General features: G+C 35.9%; 1 protein-coding gene across 1 annotated transcript in view; it reads left to right on the forward strand.

Moving 5' to 3' along the window:
- The window catches only part of RP1 (RP1 axonemal microtubule associated), a 164,839-nt gene that overhangs the window by 46,050 nt on the left and 105,417 nt on the right, over positions 1 to 13,372 (forward strand). Inside the window, 6 exon segments of the mRNA XM_058025257.1 lie at positions 12 to 163; positions 2,447 to 2,601; positions 4,934 to 4,992; positions 5,124 to 5,283; positions 5,285 to 5,340; positions 9,367 to 9,530. Of these exon segments, the coding sequence (XP_057881240.1) occupies positions 12 to 163; positions 2,447 to 2,601; positions 4,934 to 4,992; positions 5,124 to 5,283; positions 5,285 to 5,340; positions 9,367 to 9,530 (746 nt within the window).

Consider the following 13,372-nt stretch of genomic DNA (forward strand, 5'->3'; position numbering starts at 1 on the left):
ATTTCTGGAAGTTGTTTTATACCGTGTTTATGTCCACACTGGTGACTTGGAGCAAGCTGGTACAGACTGTGCAGTTTATTTGTGTATCTATGGAAAAAGAGGAGATTCTGGTCTAAGACTTCTGCATAAAACTGGTGCACCAGTGCCATTTCAGAGAGGAATGGTAAGTCTGAAAAAAAATTTGCCTAGCCTTGTGAATATAGTTAAGTAATTGTATATAAGTTATACAGGTTCCTAATAATAGTAAAAAAGCAAACCACATAAGTTTAGCTAAATAACTTTTAAGAAGTAAGGAAAATATTTTTCTACTGACTCAGGATTTAATAGGATGAGTGAAAACATAGTCAGGAAAAGGGAAAGAAAAATTGTTTGAGGGCCTCACCGTGAGATGGTGAGAAGAGCTGCCTATGAATTTAAAACATATCCTTTCAAAGTATGATGAGTTTACAGATGGTTCCAAAGGAGTGTACAGAAATTGTCCCATGATTTCAGATCTTAGTAGGTCTGTTTGTTATGTATTTCCTTTAATGTATAATAGTAAAGTATTGTAATTAATACAAGACCAACTTAAAGTAATTTTTCTTTCAATTTATTACCTCCTAGCTCTTTCAAAGGTAAAATATACATAATCCTGATTTTCTGCAGTATGGTTAAATTTCAGCAGCTACTGAATTTAATGTTAACTCTGCCACTAGCCTTCTTGTGACCTTCTATTGAGCCTGTTTCTTCCTTTGTGGTCTATTGAGGATTAACACTTGTATGTATAACCAGTGGTATCAAGCTGTTAGTGGAACACTTAATTACCAAATGAAAAGCAGTACCTAAAGTGCCAAAACCAGCCATAACCCACTGGGAAAGTTTAAATGTATCTATACTATTTTAAAATAGATATTTTATGTTGTTAGTAATGTATGAGAGATAAAGTTCAATTCAAATTAAAATGCAGAATTGAAGTGGAATTTTCTGGAGGCAGTATTCAAGCCAGACTTATAGTCAGTTCAGCCTGTTATTTACACAGGGGCTGAGGGGACTGGTTCAAAGGGTACTTTGTTATGGAAATGGGTGAATAAGACAGGGGATTGTTTGGAGCAGCAGAGCAGGGACTGGGATATATCATTTTTGGCAGAGGTAGTAGAATGCTGACTTGAACAACTTGATTTCATCCCTGCCACAGATATTCTGCCTTATATTGGGCAAATTGCTTAAAATAAAACCTTCCTGAGCGACGACATTTTTCATGCTTATGTGTTGCTGCATAACCAGTTTAACTTCTCTGAACAACCATAGCTGTAACTGAGTCCAAATAGAATTCTGCTCTGCACACCTAGTAAGCTCTTTGAAATGCTAAATATTTCAGTAAATTAACCCCTCTGTTTCTCAGTTGAGCACCCACACCACTTTGCATCTCTGACAGCTTTTGGCAGCAAACTCTGGGCTTTAACTATGTAGGTAAATTGAAAAAATATGCAGATGGCCTTTTAAAAAAGAGATTAAGCAGTTGCAGAAAACCAGGGTGCTATGGGAGAATTGCAAAGGTGAAGTCACTGGGGAAATCAGTTTCTATTTCACTGAGCTCTTTGGGTGGTTGCAGTAAATAATGCATAGAGACATAAAGATAATGAAGACAAAAGGAGATACTGAAAAATCTGTCGTTCTCCTGAGCACACTTTGAGGCAGGAATCTTTCAGAGAGACTAGCTTGTGATCATATATTATCTATACACAAGGGATAAGCAATCTTGCACAGGCAGTCTCAATTCTGTCATTTGCTGAGTACTGAGAACTTTACAGATATGAATTTTCCAGTGTATTTCTTTCCTTTATTTTCTTTGTACTGAGAAGAATGATCTGGACCATTATATTTAGAGATAGAAAGCTGTGTGCTTTTTACTGGGACAGAAAATTTTCAACCTGAACCTGATCAGCTTCATGCTTCTATGAAAACAAATCTTTTCCAACTATAAGCACAAGCCTAAATGAATAACAAGGGGAAAATGGCATGTCAGATTTCAGTTTATTTCAGTAGAATAAAATGTAAGTAGAGGAGGTGAAGCCAGAAGGAGAAAATGATGTGAAGGTCTGATTTAAAGTAATATCAACAAAAGAAATAATAGCTTTTGAGTGTTTCGTACCTAGAGAAGAGTAATGTGAATGCCAAGGCATTGAAACAATACTAAAGGATTGTGTTCAGCATTTTGGATGATGGCTGTAAAATCCCAATATTTTGGGGGATTATTACTGCATCCTGGTTTTGGCTGTGCTTTCTTATTTACTGTGACACTTCATCAAAAGACTTTTAACTCTTCCGATCCAAACTCTTTGAATACAATTCCACCTGTCATTAAAACCAGTTGGAATCTTTGTACATTGTGGGAATTGATCCGGCTTTTAGCGCACTTCAGCTTTTGGAGGGCAAATTGCAGAGTGCTGTCTCCGGTGTCTCCCAGGTCAGCGGATTTGCAGTGGAGGCTGTATCCCTCGGGAAGCTGCAGAAGGTGCTGTTGCGCTGCCAGGCCAGCACCCCGGCCCAGCGCTGGTACTGTGATAAAGTCGTCGTCAGAGAAGCTGGGAGCAACTCAGAATATGTTTTCAATTGCGAAAGGTAGTTTTTACAGCAATATGTTTAAATATTCATCAATACGGATTGCTACAAGTATTGTGTCAATTGATGTACTAAATGTGAGTTTTTCAGGCAAAGACATTTTTTGATTATTTCACAGTTTCATAAAATCCACAAAATGTGTTATTGCAGAACAGATTGCTTGAATTAATGTTCTGTATGATCTGTAGCAAAGGTTAAACACTTATATTGAGTCTGTGTTACTAGAATTAAGAGTACAGCCTTATCTTACAGGATCAATGCTGTAAGTGTGATTTTGCCTTTCAGGAAGGAAAGATAAAGCACCTGAAGTGTTCTAAATTAAGTGTATTTCTAAATGGGAAAGAAATAAGGTTTTCCATCCAAGACTAGCATTCACTCTCTTTACAGCATGGCCAGAGAGACAAATATGATGCCTGGAATTATTTTGTAGATGTTCCATTTTAGTTATTAAATGAGCATCTTAAAAGTCAATTGAAAAATACTTCATTTTGTATTTTTAGAAAAATATGGTAATCCCACTTTTGGAGTTTCCAGTTTCCAGTTTCTCTCATGGGAATATGCATGACTTGAGTGAAATAAAGAAAGTGAAGAGGAACAATACGCCTATGTGACAAGGCACCAGAACAAATAACATTTAATTAATAATATTTAATAAATGCACATTGCCTAGGTATTTTGTCTGGATTTTAATGAACATGTTACATAACCTTGAACAGTTTCTTGCAATTCTTGGTGTCGCATCCTCAAAAACAGGAATAAAGATTTTTTCTCACCTTGATTAACTCTCTAAATCTGAGATTTTTCTTCAACCTGTAAGATGCTTATAAATAGTAGTATAAGACTGAGGATTTCTCTGAGCAGATTTGGATGCAGACCAGCTGTTGTTGCTAGCTGGAGTTGCTACCTTTCTAAAAAAAATGTAGGTGAAATTTTCTTTGTGTCATAGCTATTTCTAGTGAGCAATATGGCTTAGGAATGATAAATGGCAGGGCACTTTGCTGTGTTAATTCTGTGATAATTAACACCAGATGTTTATTATTCTGTGGTAGAGAGTGCAAAAAAGGAAAAAGTGTTTCTTTTTTAATGTCTAACTTCTCTAGAAGGAAACCTTTCCACTGAAAAGGGATTAAAATAAGTCAGTGGTAGGGATCAGTTGTAACTTCCATGTTTGCCAAAATGTACTTGTGCTCTATTCAAGGAGGGAGAAAGTTTTTCTCTTCAGAAATCTAATTCAGTAATCTTCAGCCTCACATTTGTTTTATTTTACAGAGCTATTTTCTGATCCAGGACATGGAAAAAGTTCTGTCTTTGTTCTCATTTAACCAAAGGAACATAAGCATTTTATCTGTCTTAAAACCTGATATTAGTTTCTCAACATCTAACACCTTCTGCTCGATTTCAATTATACAGTATTTACTAGTTACTGATACCTTTTAGCATCTGGGATTTCAGAAGATATCTGTGCCATCAGTTTTTAGCAGAAGTAATAGAAATGAGTAGTTTAATAAGAGAAAATTTATTTCTTGAGGAGTAGCTCTTAGATGAATTGGCCAAGTACTGTTTTCAAGACAAAAAATTTGGAAACTTTATAAGTTGCTCTGGACTTTTCTTGCCCAGCTTGTACTGGAATCCCAACAGGCTTCATAGGAGACTGAATGATTTAGGTCATTCCTGGAGAGTCCATGGAAGTGGACTGAGAAAATAAAAAATGACAGCCCAGAAGATTGCTGCATTTCTTTTCTGGTAAAAAAGCTGATTTTCTACCAAACAAGAGGAAATAAAAGCTGTTGGTAATCCATGTTCTCAAGGAAAATTTTCAAAATTATATATAGTCCAGGGTAACATGAATAGGAAACCTAAAGAAAGTTTTCTTTGATTTGTCCTTTTTTAAGATTCATTTACCTGTCCTCAATTTACAGGAGGAATAAGAAAGAGAAGTATTTGGTTCCATTTTTGTTTTAACACTGAACTGTAGTTTTAAGAAATACTGCAATAGATACATACAAATTATACTTACCTCTCAATCCATAGTACTGAAAAAATGTTCAGTGCCATATTCTTCTGTTTAGCTATAGAAACAAGTAAAGTAATGCCATATGAGTCTCTTAATCTGATACAAGTCTATTTTTTACCTACATAGCCCTTACTTTTGCACAAAAGAAATTTCTTTGTTGAGTCGAATAATTTCTACTGTAATACTAAAATTTTAGGAGTAGAGACCCTTTGCTGTTAGGTGTACACAGTATGAAAATATCATATGGGCCATTGTTATATGGTAATGTAAATAAAAATTGATTCCTACCTTCTTTCTTATTTTCTTTATTATTCTTAGGTGGCTTCCATTTATGTCTCAAGGTATAATCCATTCAGAAATTGAGCTGTACCCTCAAGGTAATATTTATTGTTCCCTTATGGAAGTAAGAACAATAATCAGTAATCCTTTTCCTCTGAAAAAAATCTGGACAGATTTTACACTGTAAATATCAGAGTTAACTGATTTTGCAGCTTGCTATATCTCTGAGAGAATATGATTTATATAATTGGTTTAGGTGATAATGAGAAAGTAATGAGGGAACAAATGAGAAAGAGTCTTCTTGTATTGGCTGGAAAAACTGAATGTCTTTTTGATCTCTTCTTTCAAACCTTTTCTGTAGTATTAAAGGAAAGGTCCTTTATTAATGGATTTTCTTTTTGTGGACTTTAAAAAAAATCAGCAGCTGAAAATGCAAGAAGCAAATGGTAAATACTGTTTTTGTTTTCTGATTTTAATGAAGACTGTTTCTGTTTCAGAACTAATTGCTTTACACATTTGTTGCCATTTGTATTTATTTTAAAATATTAATTATAGCATACTATTTGAACATTTCAGTAAACTCTGAACTTCACATTTTAATTTAATAAATAACTTTGCTTATACTTTATTTTTATTCTGTCATTTTTATTTCCATAATGTTATTTTTCCATCTGCTTCTTTGAAAAATTCCTATTCTTCTAGTACTTACTGGTGATCTATCTTAATTTCAGTTGTTTTATAGTTAACATTTTAAAACATGATTTTTTCTCTTGGACTAAATTTGGTTTTTTCTGATCAATAGTTTTTCATTTACTGTTTTACTTGTGATTTCATATTTGTTCAGGTTGACTTCTCTGTCCTGGCAACAAGAGCAGATTAAATTTAATTTCTTAATAACACATTAGAATTTCGCAGCTATGCTGTAGGAAGAACAATGATCTAGAGGAGTTGTGAGAAAGTTGGAAAATGTTTATTCAAAATTTGTTATTTCAATCAAAATGTCCATGAAGACCCAAATATCTCATCCTAAACCTTGTTCCTATGGCAAGTGGTAATGATAAAATTTTTGCCCAGTTATTTTAGAAAATACATTAAAATCCTGCCCTGTTATAGACTTTCTTTTGGGTCACACGTATTTTTGTCCTTCCTGCTTTCTGTGCTTTTTCTAGCAGGCAGTAGTTTGCTCTTTGTTCATCACTCTTTGTGCTTTATCTGTTCCACACACCTCACTTTTGCATGGCCTGTCCTGAGAGATCTTCCCTTCCATAATTCAAATTATGCACCTACAGCTGGGTCTGTGTCATTTAAGCTGTGCAAAAGTCTCAATCGGAGCAAGGCAGCCAAAAGTGTGTGAAACAAATAACCTCTTGTTTGGGACACTTGGTAAAACATGGATCAGTGGGAAAGAGACTTGAAATTCTGTATCCTATACCTAGATGGGCTGCTCCAATTCCTGGCTTAGTGGTTGATCTGAGAGTTTGTTCATTTACCTTTTTTTCCCCATGAGCTTTTAAATACATTGCATTTTCTTCCTGTATCGCTTCTTGAAAACACCACAATTTTCATAGGAAGTAGAACTTTCTAGTGTATTGTCCTGTTTCTAATAATATAGAAAATTGAAAAAAATCCCCAAACCAAAATACACGTCTAGACAGTCATCTGTGGCAAGTTACAACTTTCTGCTGTCCCCAGAACCCCAGGTGGTAGGTTGTACCTTTCCTCTACATATGCTGAATTAAAGTGATGTCATAACACCTTTATCTGTATTCTTTTCCCCTCAAAGTGTGCTCCTCTTCAGTCATTAAGGAGCTATTGGTACTCTAACTTATCAGAACAACCCAGCTTCTTATGCCAACAAGAATTATGTTTTTGTAATACTTTTGTAATACCGTTTCCCTTTTCTATTTGGAAGCATGCAATGCACTGCAATGAGGACTTCTGGCATCACAGAGATTAGAAATTTAAGGACTCTTTTCCTATACCCCCATGGTCTTTCCAACACAAGTCCTTTCTACTTCCAGAAAAAAAGGAACAAGCCTCAAAGTCAGTATAGAGGAGTTCAAACCAAAACTCTTTTAAATTGTGTTTTTGGGGAAGTTTGATCCCCTGCTTTACTTTCAGAGGGGTAGTTGTGTGCAAAATAGTTTATAGATGCTAAACTTGGGAGGTTGGAGCTGAATTAGCTAGAAAATACAGCCTCAATAGTAACAACTGCATCACTTCAGAACCCCCTTGCTTAACAAAAGACAGTCTTTCTGAGAACAATACAATAGAAAGGGCCATCACAACCATTTGAGGCACAATGTTTTATCTCCTTTAAAGTGAGTATTTGTTTCTGAATGATGTTTGACACTTTGGGAGGAGTAGTGGGTCATATTTTACCCCTTGTCTGCACCACTCTTCATAAACCTTTGTAAATGGAATTGCCCTTATTTTCCAGCCAAATGGTTCAAAGGAACTTTGTCTTTAAGAAATTAACATTATATTGTTTGAAAAAAAACGGAAAAGGCTGAATTTTTCGCAAACAAGCTCTTTTTCTATGGGATAGAAAAAGAGCTTAATGCCTAATGCTCTTTGTTTCCACCATCAGTGTATAGAGGCTTTTCACTCTTCTAATTGGTGTTTGTCTTTTTGTTTTCTGGTGCTATGTTTTTTTTTTTTTTTTTTTTAATCAAGAAAGTGAGTCTATAGAGAAAGCTGTGAAGATGTGAAGATGAGGATTTTCAAAGGCACAAAATAGTTTCTTACAAGCTGGAGTCTGACAATTCTTAGTGAAAATTGGATGCTTCACTTCCTTTATGGAATTGTAGAATAATTGGAGTTGGAAGAAATCTTTAAAGATAACTAGTACAGCCCCTGACATGGATAGGGACATCTTCCACTAGACCAGGTTTCTCAAAGCCCCATCCAGCCTGGCTTCAAACACTTTCAGAGACGAGACATCCACAACTTCTTTGGGCAACCTGTTCCAGTGTCTTACAATCCTTATTAAAAAAAATATATTCTTCATGTCTTTTCTAAATCTACCCTTCTTCACTTTAAAACCATTCCCCCTTGGCATATCACTACATGTCCTTGTAAAAATTCTTTGATTTTCTTTTATGTCCCTTAATATATTGAAAGGCTGTCATTAAGGTCTACCTGTCCAGAACCTTCTCTGCTCCAAGCTGACCAACAACCTTTTGTGACAGGAGAGGAGCTCCAGCCCCTAACTATTTTCATGGCCCTTCTCTGTGCCTGTTTCAACAGGTCCACATCCTTATTTTGTTGGGGAACCCAGAGCTGGATGTAGTGCTGCAGGTGGGGTCTCATCAGAGCAGAGTACAGGGGACAATTCCTTCCCTCAGTCTGTGGGCCAGGTTTGATTGGACAGAACAAATGAGCTATTGCTGCTTTCTGAATTCCCAGCTGTATATTTATGTATATTTAAAATTCTATCATCTTCCCAAACCAGACATCAGCCAGACCTCTAAAGACTTGGAAAACAGGAAATCAAACTTCCTGCTCCAGTTCAATTTTTGTGGGGCAAATTGCTGAGTGATAATGAGGCTGGCCCAAGATAAATACCTCTGTCAGACTACAGATTTAAATCATGCAGGCATTACCAGACAGCTTTCTGGTAAGAAAGCTAAGAAAACTAAGAAAACTGCAATGTATGCTATGGCATTTATTAATAAGGTGACTGGGGGCTGATATTTCATTTATTGTTTGCCTTGAACAGAATGAATTTAAGTCGCTGTGTGGAACTTGTTTCACACAGACAAAAGCTGCAATCAATGAGGGGTGGAGAAGCATGCAATCCCATCTTTTCAGATGTAGAAATGCATTTTACAATTATGAATTGTTCTTTTTTAAAATAAGAATTATATTAAGCTGCTTTTGAATATTTAAATAACGTGTACATTTTATGGGAGCAGAGATGATATTTTAGTGTCAGGAGCTTTATATAAAACAATTTTCTAATGAGTCCTAATCTAGTTTAGACTTTTCTACAAAACCGTTTTTTTTATGCTGATTTCAGTATCATGCCCTCATCCAGGCAAATGGAATTCTGTTGTTTTATCACATCACCCTAAAATGAGGGAAATTGTTCTTAATTGGGATGCTTCGGCATTTTTCCTGTTGCATTTCTTGGTTATACTGTTGTCATAATCCAAATTCTGGATGGTGGTCTGCTTCTGTGTTGACCCTCAGGGTTGTCACTAGAAATCTCACTTAGGTTTATGTTCATATTTCTGGCTTTTGTGCAGTGTAAACCTCCTCAATCCTTGGTCCATAACTTGCTTAAGATGAGGTGGAATGATGTAGTACTTGGCCAATCCTCTGTTGCCTCTCCTGACATCATTACCTTTTAGGTGCAGTGTAGTCACAGTGCTTGGGCCAAACTATTCTTTCTTTTACATCTTGCAAGTAAACTGCTCCGTATAAGTAGCATTTTTAAAAGCATTTATTTTTTTTTTTTTACGTTACAGAAGGAGACTGGAAGATAACAGTAGTCACTGGGGATTTTGAAACAGCTGGCACAACAGCAACAGTATTCCTTTATGCTTATGGAGAAAAAAAAGCTTCTGGTCCAATTATTTTGGGATCTGGGAAACAGCAGCTGTTTAATCCCAACAGTGAAGATACATTTAAGGTACAGTATGGCTGTTATATAAACACTGGAGAATGAAAAAAAAAATGCAAAGTAGCTTTTCTCAAAACTAGATAATAGAGGTAATAAAAAAGACTCAAAGAAACATATAAGGATGATTAAGTATTTCTGAGGGAGCAGCTGACTTTTATGGCTCTGAGTTTTGAATCAGGAAATGTGTTCACAACTGCCTGGGACAAACATGTCTCTCAGAATCTGCTTCATACTTGCATCTTCTTGATGTGCTAGATTAGAGTAGATGTTTGTTTGAAGAAGTAAAAGAACTTTATTGGCATTTATGTAGTAAGGTAGTCTTGGTTATGGTTTGTGTTGCATATCCATCTTTGGAAGGGTCTACTGTAAATTCTTCCACAAACTTCCTCAGACTTCCACTGAAGCCCACTCTTGTGTGAACTTAGAAGGGTGGCCAGAAACTAGAGGTAAATCACACAGACCAAGTTTACTCACGTGATTTAAACTAGCGTTGTCCTGTTCCTCCAAGCAAATGGAGATCTTTCTCTCTGCTGACAAAAAGTCTCCGAGATGTGCTTCAGAAAGATGGCATTTCTCAGGACTTCTGCAAGATCCTGTAATTCCTGCCATTTTCTCTACTTCATGCAGTTCCTTGGTCAGGACTGCAACTGTTGCAGTAGTTAAATCTGTGATATGTCACCTAGGTTTAAATAATTTATGCATAATAAGCACATGATGGGGAATCAGTGACAGATGGGATAGAAAGCATCTTTTAATATTATAATCAACCAGACAGAAACTTTCTAGCATAGTTTTTAAAAAGGAAGAGTTTACTGATGAAGGGTGCTGGAAGAGATCAGCATAATATAATGGAAACAAATAAAACACAGTCATGCCTCACAAAAACAATCGAAATATCATACAGTTTCGTAATCCCTGTAGGCACACTTCAAAATCCCTGTAGGCACACTTACAACCATAAGAAATCACAAAGAAATGGCCCACAAAAAAAGAATGAGACCAAACTGTACTGGCTTGTCTTAATAAAAAACCAAGAATAGTAGTCTGATAGAAAACCCGGTTAACTGTTTAGTAAGTTGGATACCTAAAAGTATACAATGAATATTCAGTAAAGTAAAAAATAATGGAAAAAGAAAGTTAATAATACTTGAGTAAATCAGCTGGTGCTCATTTATACCCTCCTGAGATTTCATTCTAGAACTTAATTTTAGTGTTGCTTCTATTGCTTTATAAAGCAAGTGTAACTTCATTAACCTGAGCTATCTCTGATTAAGGTTTGTGTAAATGAAATTAAAGCCTGGCCAAAGTCCATTGTAATGCAGGTATAATATAACAAGGCTATTACCCTCAGAGATTTCCATATGATGGCAGTACATGGAATTCATTGAAGGTAATTTACAGTTGTGTGATGGGGACTATTCTTGTTTCTGACTGGAGTCCTGGGTTCTAGGTTTCCTCAAGACAGTCATATGTACTCTGCACAGCATTTTCTCTTGTGGCTTAGCAATTTTTCCCACCAGATGGGTATGTCAAGGATAAACAATATGGGAGCAGGGAAAAAACAGAATTTAATCTGATGGATTTCCTTTTCTGCTCTGAATTGTCCCTGTGTGTTCAAAGAAAATACTTCTGAGCTGTGGATTTCTGCTTCTGTTATTATTCAGGCATAGTTTTTAGGGCATCATTTTCCTGTTGAGAGTCATTCCTTCTCCAGTAGAGGAATATCAATCTACCATAAGTTACAGCTTTCATCACAACTCTGATCTGTTTCCTGCATCTTCCTCTGGTGTCATCACAGTCCCTGAGTATTTCTCAGTATTTCAAAAATACTGATTTTGGCAGAACGCTGGGTTGCTCAAGACACTGGAGCTTTAATTGTATTGTAAATTGTATTCTCTGGAGCCCAGTATTCTGCATCATCATTCTTTGAAACATGCCGAATTATCTCTTATGACTGTACACACTGTTTGATAAAGAAATTCTTTTAAAAATATTCTTTTAATGTTTGGTCATGCTAAATATTCCCTTCTGTGTCAAAGAAAACTAAGCATAAGACTGTAAGCCTATTATCTTCTGTAAAAACCAGCTGCAATCTCTCAATTTTTATTACTTCCATACATAATAATAATTCCATACCTTCGGGTACAAGTTCTGCTGTTCTAGTAATAATGAAGTCAGTAAAAACACTGACTGGTTCAGTAGATCTGCTTTCAAAATATTGCTTACCTTGGTGATATTGGCAGCACCTAGCATTTCCCTAACAAGACTTTTTCCATTATTTGCTTTGTGAATTTGCTTCATAATCATCTCTTCCATCTCTTTAGGGTGGTGTTGGTCTTAAGAATCTCAACACATTGTCAATTAAAAAAACCCCAAAACCCACTGAATTAAACTACTAGAAGTGCTGGAATTTTTCCTATGAAATCTTCAAAATCTTAGAAGATTTTAACCTTAGATTATATTTTGGGGTTGGTGGCTGTCTTTGCAAGGAAGGTAGCTGTTCCATGTTTGCAAGTACAGAACATGAAGTACGCATGATATTTTAGGAGCATTGAAAACTGAAATCCAGCCCTGGTGTGATTTTTGCTGCATGAGCTCATTTTTCTAACTTTTAAAGCTGGTGCCACATCCATTTACATGATTTAGAGTTTGTTCATCCACATAAACAATCCTTTTAAACAATCCTTTCTATGGTCTAGGGCAAATACCAGAAAGTAATATAGGGAGATGAAAAGCAGGGGTCATATAATACTTGAAGAGATACTTAATACCATAAAACTTAATAAATAGTGCTCCTATGATGAGACTGTTAAAGTGTTAAATACAGCCATTTTCCTTCCACTTTACTTCTTTTGTTAAGAGTTGTGTTCATCAGATATGCCTTCATGCTGTACTGCATCTCAAGAACATGCTACACTTAGAACTAGATCTGTTATTTTTCATTTTGGTTTCCTACTGTTTAAATAAAATTATCAGTCATTTAAAATAACCTATACATGAATAATTAAAAATCCTTTCTTTAGAATCAGCACTACAGACTCTAAAAATCTGTTGTGTTTCACTGTGAGTCGTTCGTTCCTGTACTCTGGATCCATAGTCATTCTTTCTTCAGTCAAAACTGAGATCTCCAAAGTAAAATGAGAAGCAGTGAGAAGAAAACTAAATGTTGCAAAAATAGGTTGAAACAAATCCATTTTCATGCTTTTTCTCATGATGTTCAAATAAAAGAGGCTGAAATGAGCTCAGTTAGAATCTTCCAGAGTGGGAAGATTGCAAGAGAGAACATAAGTGCTGATGTAGTTATCCACACTCTTAACCATGGGACTGACAATGCCTGAAAGCTGGACATTGCTTGTGTCCTGCTATTTTCCAGCTGTCCCTGCTTTCCATAACGACCATTTAAGTCCAGAAACAGTTGAATGAAACTTAGAGAAGCCCAGGCTTTAGTCAGATCTGCTTAAGGCAGCATAAAACTTTCATACCCATGGCTGTTACTCCACTTGAAACTGTCACTGTCTGTGAAATGCACAGGATAACAAGATGGACCTCATCCTTTACTGAGATAAAGGGGAGAAGTATGTAAAATTATCTTCATCAGCTACAGGCTGTGCATTAAACAAAATTTAGCTTGTTCCAAGAAACAACACAGGATTGTAAAGAGCTCACAAAAAATCTTGGAGAAAAATACTGCTCATCTCATCTTTAAGAATTGGGAGTGGGGAATGTGGTGTTACTTGTTCAGTAATTAGGCAGTATGTACAGCAGTACCAAGTGTGTGTATATACATAAATATATGAATATTTGTACTTGCTGTTGGCATAATTTGATTAACCCACAGTAAAAATGGAGTT

Source organism: Melospiza georgiana, chromosome 1, assembly GCF_028018845.1.
Source record: "Melospiza georgiana isolate bMelGeo1 chromosome 1, bMelGeo1.pri, whole genome shotgun sequence".
NCBI classification, from domain to species: domain Eukaryota; kingdom Metazoa; phylum Chordata; class Aves; order Passeriformes; family Passerellidae; genus Melospiza; species Melospiza georgiana.